The 14901-nt window shown below is 39.1% G+C and overlaps 2 protein-coding genes across 3 annotated transcripts; one reads left to right on the top strand and one right to left on the bottom strand.

Moving 5' to 3' along the window:
• Positions 1 to 440: 440 nt before the first annotated feature.
• Positions 441 to 7272, bottom strand: nipsnap3a (nipsnap homolog 3A (C. elegans)). Its single transcript, XM_015345085.2, has 6 exons — positions 7069 to 7272; positions 4429 to 4636; positions 4176 to 4334; positions 2514 to 2663; positions 1979 to 2065; positions 441 to 919 (listed from the first exon to the last, which is right to left on the bottom strand). The coding sequence occupies exons 1-6, from the start codon at positions 7141 to 7143 to the stop codon at positions 843 to 845; spliced, it is 756 nt and encodes a 251-aa protein (XP_015200571.1). The 5' UTR covers positions 7144 to 7272; the 3' UTR covers positions 441 to 842.
• LOC107077120 (serine peptidase inhibitor Kazal type 4) lies at positions 4132 to 12576 on the top strand. 2 transcript variants are annotated; one of them, XM_069189437.1, is made up of 4 exons: positions 4132 to 4215; positions 10412 to 10443; positions 10538 to 10650; positions 12445 to 12576. In XM_069189437.1, the coding sequence occupies exons 1-4, from the start codon at positions 4206 to 4208 to the stop codon at positions 12488 to 12490; spliced, it is 201 nt and encodes a 66-aa protein (XP_069045538.1). In that variant the 5' UTR covers positions 4132 to 4205; the 3' UTR covers positions 12491 to 12576. The 2 variants fall into 2 exon arrangements, with proteins under 2 accessions (XP_069045538.1, XP_015200572.1); XM_015345086.2 differs by lacking the exon at positions 4132 to 4215 and adding an exon at positions 9960 to 10113.
• Positions 12577 to 14901: the final 2325 nt, after the last annotated feature.

Here is a 14901-nt window from a genome sequence, read left to right as displayed (position 1 = left end):
ATGCAGAGTTTTTTGAAAGTTTTCTTCCTGAAATTCAGCAAAAAATGACTGGCGTTTTTAGATGAATAATTGACCGATCCTGACAACAGTGGATAGAATTAATGAGCACGTCAGCAGGGCAGATGAGGCAGCGCTGGCATGAAAAGATTGTTTCTATTCCAAATTAATTTAATTAAATCAAACATGGCACACTCCTTAAGAAAATGACATACTGTACAAATACATCAAATTCGCTTACAGTCCCTTCAGTGGTCTTAATTTACCTTTATACATTACCAACAGGCATGACAGAAAAGCAACATCACTGTTGAATAAGATTACCATCTACAGAAGAGTGCTCTTCTTAAAGTGTAAAACAAAGTCAGACGTGTTGCAACAATATATTAAATTTGAAATATATACTTCAACCCTATCCAGGAAAAGTAAATTGCAAATAGAGATGGAGGGATATATTATCTTTATTTTAAATTGAAAAACATGATTATATTTCAGAACTGAAGTTCAAGAACCAAATACATGAACTGACAAAAGTACAACAAGAGTTTTTGTAACGGCATTATCACAAAGAGTATATAAAAACAAGCATTTGTGTTGCAAAAAGCAAAACTATTTAGACTGATCAACTTTATAATTATACAGTACATGACTGACATTATTCAATACTTTCCAGGTCTTCAAATCAGTCTTCAGGCAAGATGAATGGTCTATCAAATTAAAAATTTTAATCTCTTAAGTAGCACAAAATCTCATAAATGAACCTGTTGATAACGAAGGGCACAAACCGGTTAACTGCAGGCACGTTTGTTTTACATTACGCCTTGGCACTCTGGAGTCTTTTAAAGTCATTTAAGTGGAGAAAAAGCCATAGGAATTAATAGTTTGTTCCTCTGGGAATCCAGGTATGACACACTCTCTCTCACTGTAGGAACAAGAGCAATCTTTAAAACAGGTTTACATTTTATTTTCCTTTTATTTCTGTTTCACCAACAGTATTCATAATAGTTAAGCAGCATAGAGCAGCACTGTTAAAGCTTCCAAGAAATGAAAAATAGACACAATGTGACCCACAAAATAAACAATATGTGAGTCTTACTACAAAACTCAGTGACCAAGAAAAGACTTAAGTGGATTTTGTTTAATCTTTTCAGAAAACAAGGACACCTCAAGAGTTTTAAGCCCTTATAATAAACATACCTATAAGAAACTTCCATCTCACTTATTTGAATTAATCTCTAACATTTGTATTATGTATTGTGTCCATTCATCTTTAAGAATTTAATGCTGTGTGTCTTTTGTGGGTTTTGACAGATTTAAATTAGACTAATGAAGAGAAAAAAGTGAAAAAAAGTATTTTTGGCCAGCACATTATATATTTATGAGCCCAATATGTTTATGGGTTCAATGTCTGCAGACTCTGGACAACCACTTTGGAAATTTAATAATAACCAGCATTATTAACCAGATTTTTTGCACCCATTTCCCTTCGTGGCTTTAAAAATATAGCAACATCATAAGAAATGTACAGACAGTTGCAAACGAGGAGGCCATTTGCTCCATCAAGCTCGTTTGTGGCTAGAAGCTAATTAATCGGAGAAAATTGGCTATCAGCTTCGACAACAAGGCTGGGTAGCTTCTTCCATACTCCCACAATCCTCTGGGTAAAGAAGTGCCTCCTGTTCTTGGTTTTCAATGCAGTTATGCATAGTTTACACTTGTGTGCTAAGGTTCATTTGTCACTGTTCATTTAAAAACATCTCCCTCACGTCTCATCAAACCTAGTTTAATTAACCCATTTCCAGATTTAACAAAAATCAGACCAACTTCAGCTTCTTTGTACTTACAATTGGTACTATATGTTTTAGTACTTGCTGGATTTGCCCTGTTAGTTTCAGCCCTGCTACCACAATGGATGAATGAATACCAGAACAAGCCCCGAGTGAGGTCAGCGTGGTACAAAACCCAGGAGCTGTCACCTTACCTGCTGCAACCACCCTGGCATCCTGGTGGGCTACGCGTCTCGTCGCTGCCCGGCGGTCTGCGTCCTCATACCACCACAAAGCGTGCACTGCCAAACAGCAACCGGTAAGGGAATCAGTCTCGCTCACACAGATTCACTGAGGGTCACATTTACCGGACACCTGGACAAGCTTACTGAAACACAACCTGGAGGAAGAATTGGTACGGACTGTACCGTTTTATACGATAATGCACCGTTTCTTGAAAGAAAGGATCTGTCCTGAAGTCTTTCAAATACCATCCTAAGCAAAATGTTTCATATGCAGCTTGAAATCTACAACTTTTAAGCCAACAGCAGCCAAATGTATTTAACAACTAACCAGAATCTCCACTTATATTTCTATTAAAATATACAATATAAAATAAAATATTATATGATACTGTACAAAAAGTCCTTCACTGCAAGAGGTAATAAGTTGAGAAAGGGTATAATTGAAGCTAATCTTTTTCAAATGCCCTGTTACAGTTCATTTATTCCATTCTGGGGAGGCCCATACCTCGGTTTAAAAGCCCAAACTCGCTGTGGAAGACTCCGACGAGGTGGGCGTAGCCGGCCTTGGCGTGGGTGCTGACTGCTGCTCGGAAAGCTTTGCCCCACACAGCCGGGCCTCCCGGCTTCATCTGGAACGTCACCAGCTCGTAGACACCTGCGTCCACCCAGGAAGATGTGACCACAGCGCTTGAGACCACACCGTTACCGGAAACGAAGAAACTGACAAAGCTTACATGCTGACACGAGCTGGATTCTCACTTCTTGGTTTTTTTTCCTTCACTTACATTTGCCAATTGTTGCTCTACCCACCTGATTTGGAACACCCATGCTGCGTTTTTTTAAATCACAGCTCACAGCTACGAGCTCTGCAACCGCACACGGGAAAACTGGAAATGTGTTGGCAGACTCCTCCCAACCGCCTGCTCTCCAGCCACTTGTGCTCAAAATGGCCCAGGCAACATTGCCCTGTACCAAAGGTTCAGAGTCGACTGCAGGAGAGGTGTGTCCCCCACTGACAGCACCGCGTTGAGTATAAAAAGAGATTTCTAAAAATAATTTATGAACCAAGGGAATTATGTGTTACTGGAAGCACATTAGGCTGACTCCATCATTCACAAACTGCTCTCAGCAGTCAGTGGAACCAGTGGAAACATCAATTGAACAAGCTGCCGTACTAATATAACAACTGTTAAAAACCCTGGAATTAAGAACAGAAGACACTCCAGGCCCTTAAGTGCCCGGGAGGAAGCAGGGTTCCTGGAGTCAGCACAAGGGATACCTGGGAGGTCAACCCCTTGGTGCTCAGCCAATTGTGACCCAATTCACCAAACAGCATTGCACAACTGGATAGCGTCATAACCCAGGCTCCCAGCCATGATCACAGAGCTCAACCCGCGGTCGAACGAGTGCCATCGCTGCTTGAACCACTCAGAGGGCCCCAGAAATCCTCTGTTCAAGATGCGTGAATAACCTAACTGACTGCTCTTTCCATACAGTATTTTAGTACGAGTAGACTCTAACATGCCAGACACAAGCCTTTTAACAGCATATTTAGTAGAGTGATGCAAAATAAAAATTTTCAAAGATGTATTTTCATTCATTCACAAAATGTATTTTGTATTTGGAATAGTGTCTGGCCTACAAGACAAAATTTAACCTAAAAGCAAAGAGGGAAAACTTAATTTCTTAACAGCAAGAGGAAAACAGCCTAAAGATATTTATGAGATTGCTCCACAGATCCAATGTACATGGGCCAAGAATTGCATCAACATCGAGTTTTGTTTCCTGCTGTGAATTGCGGTTCGCCTTTGGCACCGTGACGCACTGCATGAATCACACGAGTTCAGCTTTGGTTTCTTAAAAAACATCAGCATTAAAAAATGCAATAAGATAATTGTTTTTCCCCGACACTGAATGATAATACTTTGCCCCTGTGCTCTCTGTACACACTTATCCGGCAATGAACATTTCTGAAGATCTGATGCAAGTTCATTTTTATATTAGCAAAAAGGTCAGGAACTTCATGGGGCAAGCTTGTTGACCAATCAGTTTGCAGGTCAATTCCTAAGTCAGCTGTGTTTGGGCACAGTAAGTGATCAGAGGTGCCCCTTTTCCGTTCTGTTTAGGCAGAGGCAGCAGTGTGTTCCAGAGAAGGAAGGAAGCTCACCTTCCTTGGACGGCTTGTCGATCTCACACCATGGCACCAGGTACGTGACTTCGCTGTCCTGAGAGGAGAGCAAAGGCAAGGCCTTTGAGATGTACTGGTTCTGCCACTCTGGGTCCTGGGCCAGAGCAGCCCGCACTGCGGCCCTCTGGGCATAGCTCTCTGGTAGGGGGAAGTGAACAAATTCTGTTACACTTCGCATCCTTCAGTTGTGTGAACCTGAGTAATACTAACTCTACGTTTTTCAACATCTCACCATATTTCCAGATATGAAAGACCTCATTGAGGCCACCATACTCCACGCTCCAGTAGCCCAGGAGCTCGGAATGAGCTGTGCGCAGTTGGATTTTTTCATTTGTAAGCTTCAGGAAGGCGCTGTTGTGTTCAGGTTTGATGCAGTAGGTACGCAGCTCATAGAAAGTTCCATTTTGTTGTTGAGGCCCAGTTGAGAGTGACGCATGGAGCTGCAGTAATAAGACACAACACAAAAAAAAACAGCAGGCACTTAAAACATGCTGAAGAAATGTTTCTGGGCCTCATTTAATGGGAAATCAAGTATCACAATTACTTACAAAAACTATGACTCAAGTTTTATTTTGTGACAGAGTATTATAACTATGACACATGAGGGTTATTAAGGAGGATGTTCGGTCTCTTTATGTTAAAGGTCATCTGACAAGAGAGGGCAATATTTTATTTTAGTACCATGGTTGTTGGGTGCAGTAGGATAAACTATTACACCAAGTACTGTAAACAGACCATTCTCTGCTCAGGAAATGACTGACTCAATTTTAACGTTTTTTTCCTGCTTAACTCTGTCCACAAATTCCCATTCATTTTCATAGGTTACACCTAATTTAGATTTCGCAATTATTAATCCACTCAGCCTCCCACTCAGCAAAGAGGAGAAGTGAGAAAGAGCCCTGTGTACACAACGCTCCTTCCTCCTTCCTCAAGCCCTCGCTCTTGGCTGTGACAGTGGGGAATTACAAGAACACTTATCCAGACTTACTCTACCTACCGTTTCATTTTAAGGCACAGTCCTTTCAAAACTTCACTTTTACCTACAGGAGGATCAGAAAATAGGAATGTGCCTTCATCCCATGTGTGTGACAGCTCAGGACGGAACCAAGGACAATATACAATTCCACTTTTCATTCTCCTTGCGGTACAGATTCTACACAAGCTCTGTATCACACAAGCAAATATTTTAAGTAGGAAAAAAAAAGACCTCCATGCTTTTTTTCTCAACAGAACAATGAAACTTTAGCAAGCTATTAAACCGTGCAGTAAAACATTGATCACTTTTAAAATACCAACACTGAATTTAATCTTAACTGTTAATGACTGCTTTCCACTATGAATACTGATCTACAGGCTTATCCCACAGTCGGGAAATGTGACTCCTCCTCTACAATAGGACCCTCACTTATGCTAGAGTTAAAGTTAAACTTATTCAGAAAGAAAACAAGGTTCCAGTACCTTGGAAAAAGTTAATGTTTCAACCAACTCATGAGTTCAAGAAAAAAAGAGAAACTGCGAACCAACAAATGCACTAATGGTAATGAGTAGGGATATTAATTATTCTTAAATTGTCTTGAGGATTAAGAGTTTAAATGTTGAAGCCATTCACAACCAGCCGCCTATTTAGGAACATGTTAGTGAGGTAGTATGAAGTCTGTAAAATTACAACTCAATTCTAGTACAGAAGAAAACCCCTTTATAGTTTTGTGTACTCAAATCTACATCATGAGTGATGCACCTCCCAGCCTCACTATCAGCTCTGAAGGGTTTTTTTCTGTGGATCTTTGATACAATCAGGCTACTCATACAAGTACATGGGGTTGCTGGGAAGGCACACTTCACAACAAAAAAAGAATGAATAATAGCTTGCTCTCCTTTAAATAACTGCAGAGCAACACCTGCCACATAGCAGCTCTGGTTGCCTTTATTATTAAACATACTTGACTTTTACTGTTACCCTGTCACCCTATAAAAATCCTGTCACAAACCTCTTCACACACCACAGTAGGACACACTGGAGGTCAGTGAGACAACAGAGGATAAAAACCTGGAGTATTCATTATAGTGCCCAAGACATGCTTGCTTGTTCTGTTAGCCTATCCAAACTGTAGATTTATGCATATTGAAAAGGGGGCGTTTTTATCTTTCCATTACTTTTACAGTATATCAGTTGCACTCCTTGAAGCATTTTTATGACTTGTTTTATTAAAGCCTGTAATCGACTACAAGTTGACACTTGACTGCAAAGCTACAGTATTTCAACTGCCTGTTAAGGTAGGCAATTGTCAACAATATGCATCTCACTGCAAACACAATAAACTGCTACACTACATTATGTTTCAGATCGGTGAAAGGACAACTTCAAACACACATTTGTCGCATTGATGGAAGATAAAAATTCCAAACGATATGAAGCATAATGACAAACCTTTTCTCTGGTCCTTATTAATTCAGTTCGTAAAACTCCACAGACCTACGTAAACTCAAGAAAGTTACAGGATTTAAATATTTGATGAATATATCATCCCCGAGCAGAATGCTTCGGACTGAGAGATCAATGATTGTAAACGATTTAAAGATGTTGGCTTGTTCAATTCAACGAAGTTTTAAAAATCTGAGTTAAACACCAACTCCAATCATTTGCACAGATGCCAAGTGTAATTTGTAGACGTGCAACTGAGCAGGGAGCTGTGTAACAGTGCAATTTCTAATATATTCTGGTTTCTGCATTTTAATTTTTTCTTGCATATCAAAAGTATGGTATTAAGCTATTATTGTGGCTGATTTTAAGAAGACGAAAGGGCTTGTTTCTTACTAGTGATTTTATAAATACCCACGTATAAATAAGGGCGAGTAAAATAAATGTACTCACCTTAGGCGTAATCTTTAACTTAATCTTGTCTGGGAGGGTAAAAGCTTTTCGAATCGCATTTCTAACAGAAAACATTGCCCGTTAAACTTGTTTTAAAAGCTATTGCTAAAAACACAAATGAAGACGCTTTATCACAATCAACGATTTCTGCGCTTGCTCTGCTTTTCTTATTTGCGATCGTTAAGTACGGAAGCCGAGAAGCCAGTCGCGGCCCTTTGTAACTTTAACCCTCAGGGTAGAGTCCTTTCCAAATACAAGCTGCACTGTCTAGTCTTAATAGGGACATCTGAGGTAGTTCCTCTGCTGTAACGTGTATGAAATGCAACTGCTGCTGACAAATGGAGCGAACAACTTTAACCCGTTATAACTCTATGCTAAGTCCAATGTGAGTTTTATAAGAATATGTATTTTCATTTTGTTTTTGTGTGGCACTGAATAACAACAAAAATAATTGCATTCACGTAGCTCTTTACATCCATAAAACTGTACATACAACAGGGAACACACTTTCTGCACCCATGGTTGGCATGCAGTGCCCACTATTGACTGACAGCTCCAATACACATCAGATGGGGTGGGGAAATAAGAAATTGTTTAACCAATTCAATTTAGGTGGAATTATAGGCAGGACAGACTGCAAACAATTCATGCTGAATCCAGGTATCTGGGGTTAACTGCCTATGCTTATGAATAGTGATATACTGTAAGATGTTTTTTGAGTACATACTAATGCCTTCAGTATAATGCCACTACCTTGGTTTTCTGGAAATGTGAGTTGACCAACACCACTTGCGATAGATAGCAAACCTGGTTTTTCTTGAAGATCTCCTATCCTCCTATTCACCAGGCCCCGCCTTGCTTAGCGTCTGAGCCCAGATGAGATCAGGGGGAAGTTTTACATCTCCCTATTGCACTTTTTCTTGTACAAATAACAAAAATTCTCATTTTACTGTACTTGCTATTGCTTGTTATCTTATCTTTTGTTTTCTTTTGTACCTGCAATAATGAACAACATTGTAAAACAGTGTAAATCACCCGGTATAAGGGCTGCTAAGTATAATTATCTGCTAAGCAAATAATAAGAATAAGGATAAGCTGTATTTTCTGTGCTTGCAGCCTATTCTCTACTTTTTTTCAGCCTTACTTCCAGTCTACCGTTAGCAGAACTCTGCATCATGCTGTACATGTGTTTACTGTCTGCTCAGATTTGGTTGCTGGTATTTTCGTCACAAGAGCTCAATAAAGAAGTTAAACAATGACCTGTCTCTGCTGCACAGCTGCTGGTGCTCATTACAAAACAGTCACAACTAGGCACAGACTTCATAAAGTCATAATCATGAGTCAGTTGGGCATCTGCTTCAGAAGAGAATAACATGACATCTCTACAATGCACCACCTGACCTGTGTCAAGGGCTGGCAAAACAGCAATAATGAAATTAATAGTTTTGTGTGTCTTGTCTGTAACGTGATGTTGTGAATAAATGGAGGCCGCAAAGTGAGCTACGGAGTACTGTATATCCGCTTTCATCACACAATAGAAGAACAATTGCATTTTCATATCAATTGAGATACTAGCAACAAAATGAACTGAATGGCTTCTATTTCTAGGAATCTTTTGGAAGACCTAGTGCCCTGTACAGTAGACGGGGTACTTTTTATTATACAGTATGTTTGAGCTCATGTAACAATGCCAGGAGCCTTTTTGTCCCTCGGACACCACCAGTGTGGTGACTGTCCATGGGGGAGTGTGTCTTTATCTATCCTCCATTTTCTAACCACTTCATCCAATACAGGGGTGTGTCCTTATGTCATATTTTAACTTAGTCATTGAATGACAAAGTCTGTTTAAATACTAGGCACTCAGATTGAGTTATTAAAAAGAATGAAATTATGTAGCTACTTGTGGTTGAAACTGGCATTTTCTAGAGCCAAAGCTGAACCAAAATCGAATCATAGAAAGTGAATCATTGCTGTGAAAGAAAGTGACAGTGATTTAATTCACTAAGTGGAGATTCATTTGTTTAGCTTTTAGTGTGTGTATTTTGTGTTTGCTATTAAAAGTTAAAAGGTCCGGCATGCTAACAGTTGGTTTTGTTTCAGCTCTGTATCTCTGATCCCCTGTTGGCTTAATGTCCTGTCGCACTCCTTGCTAACGTGATGATGAAGCTCCTACTGTATATTGTCATGCCAGGCCAGTGAGTATCAGACAGCAGCGCAAGCAGCAACACGACCAGCAGTGGAAACCGATCTTTTTATAGCCTGAAGTGGCCATGGCCATACCCAGCAGGCATTGCAAATGAGGATAAAGGCTTTTGAAGTGACCACTACCCCAAGAGCTCTGAATTAAAGGCACAGAGGTTTAACTTTGCAACTAATTAAGACATTTCTAGTACTTTATTAATTAAATAACTTTATTAATTCTGCCTTTTGCTGAAAGGTCACGTTATATGCTCTATGAGTATCAAAACTTCATATGGACTTGTAATTCTTTAGGTTTACTGCTTTGGAAAAGTAATGAAAAGTAGAATGAAACATAACACCAAATAATGAAAATCCAACAAGAAACTTTAGGATCTTAAACTTTTACCATAGCTATTGCTCATTTATCTGTTTGAACAGTTGTCTGTTTTAGACAGAGATCAAGAAATGGGCAGCCTTTGTTTTTCCCTAGAGACACACACTATATTTAGATAAGATTGAATTCTGAAATGTGCAGGAACTGCAGAGGGTTAAACAGTCTAATGCAGGTAGTCATACAGATCTTGAAAATACACTACAAACACTGTAATATTTTAGAGGCCAGGAGCATAAAAAACACAGCATATCAAAGGTCAGTTAAGGAGCGATAAGAGAGATTGCTGTAGTTTTCAACAATGATCATCAGCAGCTGCGTATAGATACAATCTTCAGTCAGGTGTGAGAATTCCCAGAGAGCTGAGCAAAACAGGTCTGGCAAGTTCTATTTGTACCATATTTGCTTCTATTTGTGAAACAACATGGCTTCAAAAATACTTCTGCTGTTTCTGGTCGTTCTCCTCTCCACGGGTGAGCTGGTCATTTTTCAGTCATTTCTCATTATTCACCACGGCCTCTGTAGCTCAGTTCAGTTTGTATTCAACAAATGTTTTTTTAAAAGTGGAGGGCAAAACCAAACTGTGGTGATCTGTATTTAAAGGTTACAGATTAAAGACCTCATTCAAGAGTGACATGTTTTAAGTCAGTATGGAGATTTAGTGCATAATTCAGAAGAAAGAATATATACTTCAAAACCTTTTATGAGAAGCAATGGTAAGACATAATACATTTTTGGACAAATTTCAGCAGTTTTGCCTATTTTTTTCAGATTTCACAGAGCAATCTGGGCAGCAAAGAAAGGTAAGCTATGAGTAATTTCTTATCAGAAGTACTGCAATTCTAAATGTCCTTAAACCCAACCACCAAAACACTGACTTTTTGCTTGTTTTAACAGCCTGCCTGTGAGGGCTTTGTTGCTGACAATGCTTGTCCTCTGAATTATTTCCCAGTCTGTGGGACAGATGGATTCACCTATCCAAATGAGTGCGCGCTCTGTGCCAAGAGACTGTAAGCAGATTGTTTCATCTTCCTCCGTTTCCCGAGAGCAAACTGATTTTTGCAATGCTTTCCTTTCTGTTTTTCTAAAACAGAATCTGAATGCACAGAGTTTCCATGCATTGCTAGCTCTGCATGCAGACACATACAGTAAGCTTTGAGAGAGGAGAAAGACAGGAGAAACAAAGCCCGCAATATGATTCAGTGTAAGTGTGCACATTCATGCGAAGAGACAACAGCTACAGTGAGGAGACATTCCCTGCTTCATGCTTCTCAGATTCCTTATCCAGTCAGAGCATAGAGGATGTAACTCTTTTCTGCATCATGCTTAAGACTTGAATGTCTGGCATGTCTCATCATGTTGTCTCAATAATACACAATTAACTAATCAGATCATACCGTTTGTGTACTGTATTTCCACCCCCGAGCTGCTATTAAATCTAATTTTACTGATATTGACTTCCATAACAATGAGAAGGCTAATACGATTACTATGACATATCATAATGGTCAAACTTGCTATTTGGCAAAGGCTTTTGTCACCTAAAAACCCTTTTTTTATGAATAGAATAGAATCTTTATAGCCACATGACCAAGGCCAGTGGAAATTGTTGGTACAGCTTTGCTACAGACATTTGACATGTGTCAATAACATACAGAAAAAAAATACCGGACCTGAATGCACAATATACAACACAGATTATTTAAATACAGGAGAGACCGTACATAATACAGAACATACTGTAAAAATTCATTCTATATTCAAATATGCAAAAACAAAAATGCCACGTTGATGCCCTGCAATGTAAGCATAGACAAATGTAAACGTAGGCAAATCAATCCAATTTAAATGTGATACAGGTCATAAAGCACTAATACTTGTTGCGCAGCCTTACAGCAGTCAGGAAGAAGCTGTTCTTGAAACGGATGTTTAGGATGTCAGTGATCTGAAACGTGTACCACAGGGGAGCAGCTGAAATAAGTCGTGCGCGGGGTGAGATGGATCCACAATAATCCTGTTAGCGCGCATGGTGGTATGTTGGGTGTACAAAGATTCAACTTAGGAGAGAGCAGTTGCAGAAGAGGCCTTCGTAACAATGCGTTGAAGTCTTCTCCTTGTTAGGATGTCCGTGCTTCCGTAACACACAGAGATAGAAGATGTCAGAATGCTGTCTATAATGGCTGTGTAGAATCGGACAAGGAGGTGTTGACTGACTCCAAACTTTCCCTTAATTGTCTGAGAAAGTACAATCTCTGATGTGCCTTCATGATGAGATGGTTTGTGTTGATGTGCCATTTTAGAGAGCTACTGTACAGATATAGGTGCCCAGTTCATATGAGTCAGTTATGGCTATTTATTGACCATTGATGGAGATGGGGGATTTGAGATCCTGTGAGTGCCTGAAGTCCACAATTACCTCAAAGGTTTTGGGTGTGTTATAATCAGGTTATATGCATGAAGACATAAGATTAATAGTGCATATAAAATAAAAACAACATTTTTTCATATTTGTTCATTAGTAAGACAAGTCTTCTTCTGGTCAATTTGTAAAAACTATGTATGGACATGTCAACCTTGCTCTTTGGTCATTTGTAACCACCGCAACAATGATGCCTGGATCCAATGTGTGATAAATGTTTAATATAGTGTGTTAATATAGTGTGATATAGGCCACACTGCCTTTCTAAGCACGCATTGTATGTGTAACACTTTTAAAGAATGTGTAAAATAAAGACTAGGTGTGAAATCAGCTGATACACTGTGTTAGCCATATTTATATATGTTTCATGTTCTTGTATCTCCAGGCTGACCAAGGCGGACATCTTAATCGCCAAGGATGGGACATGCTGAGGAATGGTCAGTGTCCTTTCACCTCGAGGAGAAAAACCCTTGTATGTGTCTTGATATTAATACTAATAAAACCCGATTTCTGCATCCTTCCTTTGTGTTTGTGGTGAACTTGGAGGGGTGGGAAGGTGTTGCTTATGAATAGATTTTAAACAATTCGGACTTAAAAATGATCAGCCTCAGAGAATCTACTTGATCCTCTAGTATCTTTTGACCCACATGTGAAAAATTTGATTAAGACATCTTTCTTTCACCTTAGAAACATTTCCCGCATTAGGCAATTTTTATCAATGTCCAATGCTGAGTGCCTGATTCATGCATTCATAACATCAAGGCTTTATTCCTGCAACTCGTTACTATATGGGCTCTCTAACCCTCTTCTTAACAAGTTGCAATGCAGTATGTTAAAAACTTGGCAGCTAGGCTACTAACTCACACCAGGCTCTGGCAGCATACTGTATCACTCCTACACTTAAGTCTTTGCATTGGTTGCCTATACAGTTCCGTATTCAATACAAGATCTTGTTGTTGATTTTGTAGGCTCTAAACAATCTGTCTCCATCGTACCTCTCTGAAATCCTCCATGTTTTCACTCCCCCCCTGTAGACTCCATTCAGTTGAGGCCTGACATTTACTCACTGTCACCAGGACTAAATCACAGACTTTTGGTGACCGTGCCCTATCTGCAGCTACTCCAATGTTGTGGAATGGCCTTCCCCAGACTTTTGCGAGAGACAACATCTTTTAACTCTCTTCAAATCTAAACTTATAACTTACCTTTACTATTAGGTCTATGTCTGATTGCCTACAGTCAGTTTGTAAAAACCTGTGTGCTTTTGTTTTTTTTTCATTTACTTTTATTGTACTTTTCTTGTCTTTTTCTTTATTCATGATGTGCAGCATCCTTTGGATTGGAAAGGCACTTTATAAATAAAAGTTATTATTATCAGTCAATGGTAATAAAAGCCAGGTCTAAATGCACACGAAAAAGGTGATTAATCGATGACTCAAAACTGAAAATCTTTTGGAGTTATAATTGTTGTCTTCAAACCATTAAGCGAAAATGTAAATAAGCATAGAAATCCATTACAATGTGATTTCGTAGCGGCCAAAAAATGTATAGTACCAGTCACTGTGCTACGGAGGAGCTCAGCCAAAACATCTAATGGCAAGACATCGTGAATGTAAATAGAAGATCTTGGATACAGTAGCTTTATAAAAGACTGTCTAATCTGGTAGATATGATCTTTCTAAAATGAAGCGTTTTAGTTTTAAAAGAGTCTCAGGGAAAGACAGTATTAAATAATGCAGCCTTGCAGTCACAAAGAAACTAAACTTTGACCTGCTCTGAACTCATATTTACTTAATACTAAACCTTTTTTAAAATGTACTGTATGTATACCTAATGTAAATTTACAATCATACTTTTTTCTGTTTACTCTTAAATTGCCCAACTCCAATATTACTTCATCGCTGTAACCACTCTTATAAACAGAAAGGAATGAAGCCTCAGGTTTCTGCAGATAAGGGAGTTGTTACATTTACTGCCCTGAATTATCTAGCCAACCTTTTCACACTTTGTTGCTCTCAAACTCCTCTCTTTACCTCCCTGGAACCTGGATCGCTCTGTGATTCAGCTTCAAAGAGGAAAACCTAGCACTGCTATGCTCCAAGACTCTTTTTCGCATTTTTGAAGAAAGTTTCCATTCTGCCTAAAAATCTCTTTGCATTCAACGACCTTTACTGTTGTTTGACTGGATTTTCTCAACAGCTGGAACCTGTTCATTGAGGAAAGCTTAAATGTAGCTACTGTAGGTGTCGAATTCTTTGTGGTCATAGGCCTGTCAGCATCAATAGATCTCATAAACCCATAAGAATAATTACGGATTAGTGAAGGCCATTCAGCCTCTTTAGTAGGGATGGAGTCTTGTGTTGCCCAGGAATCAAACCCAGGCCAATTGACAATTCAGCTTGTCTACACCCAGTTATGAACTGAGGACCTTTTCTGTGTTAGGTGAACATATCCACTACATTATACTCAGCTAAATTATTTAATTCCTTTATTGTCCCATCTGGCATGTTTACACTGCGGGCAGGTACAAGACATAACACAGAACATAGCTTTTTACTAAAGGCCCATGGAGGGCACACCAAGTACTGAACCTTGATCTGTATTGTGGTTTAAGAACGAATGTGGAAAATTTAAAATCATCTTTAGATTTAGAAGTGTAGTGTGTGTGAATTTGATCTTATAGTATAAGGTTTGAGATTAGACACATTTAACTTATATACAAATATGGAGAGAATTGTATTAAGAAGTATTTAAAAGCACAAGCAGAATCCCAAATAATATGTCATTCAATACATATTAGTTGACTTTCAGTTTTAAGCAGTGGATTCAATTGCATGCTATA

This window comes from Lepisosteus oculatus, chromosome 1, assembly GCF_040954835.1.
Source record: "Lepisosteus oculatus isolate fLepOcu1 chromosome 1, fLepOcu1.hap2, whole genome shotgun sequence".
NCBI lineage: Eukaryota > Metazoa > Chordata > Actinopteri > Semionotiformes > Lepisosteidae > Lepisosteus > Lepisosteus oculatus.
This window is presented reverse-complemented; position numbering and strand designations above follow the sequence as displayed.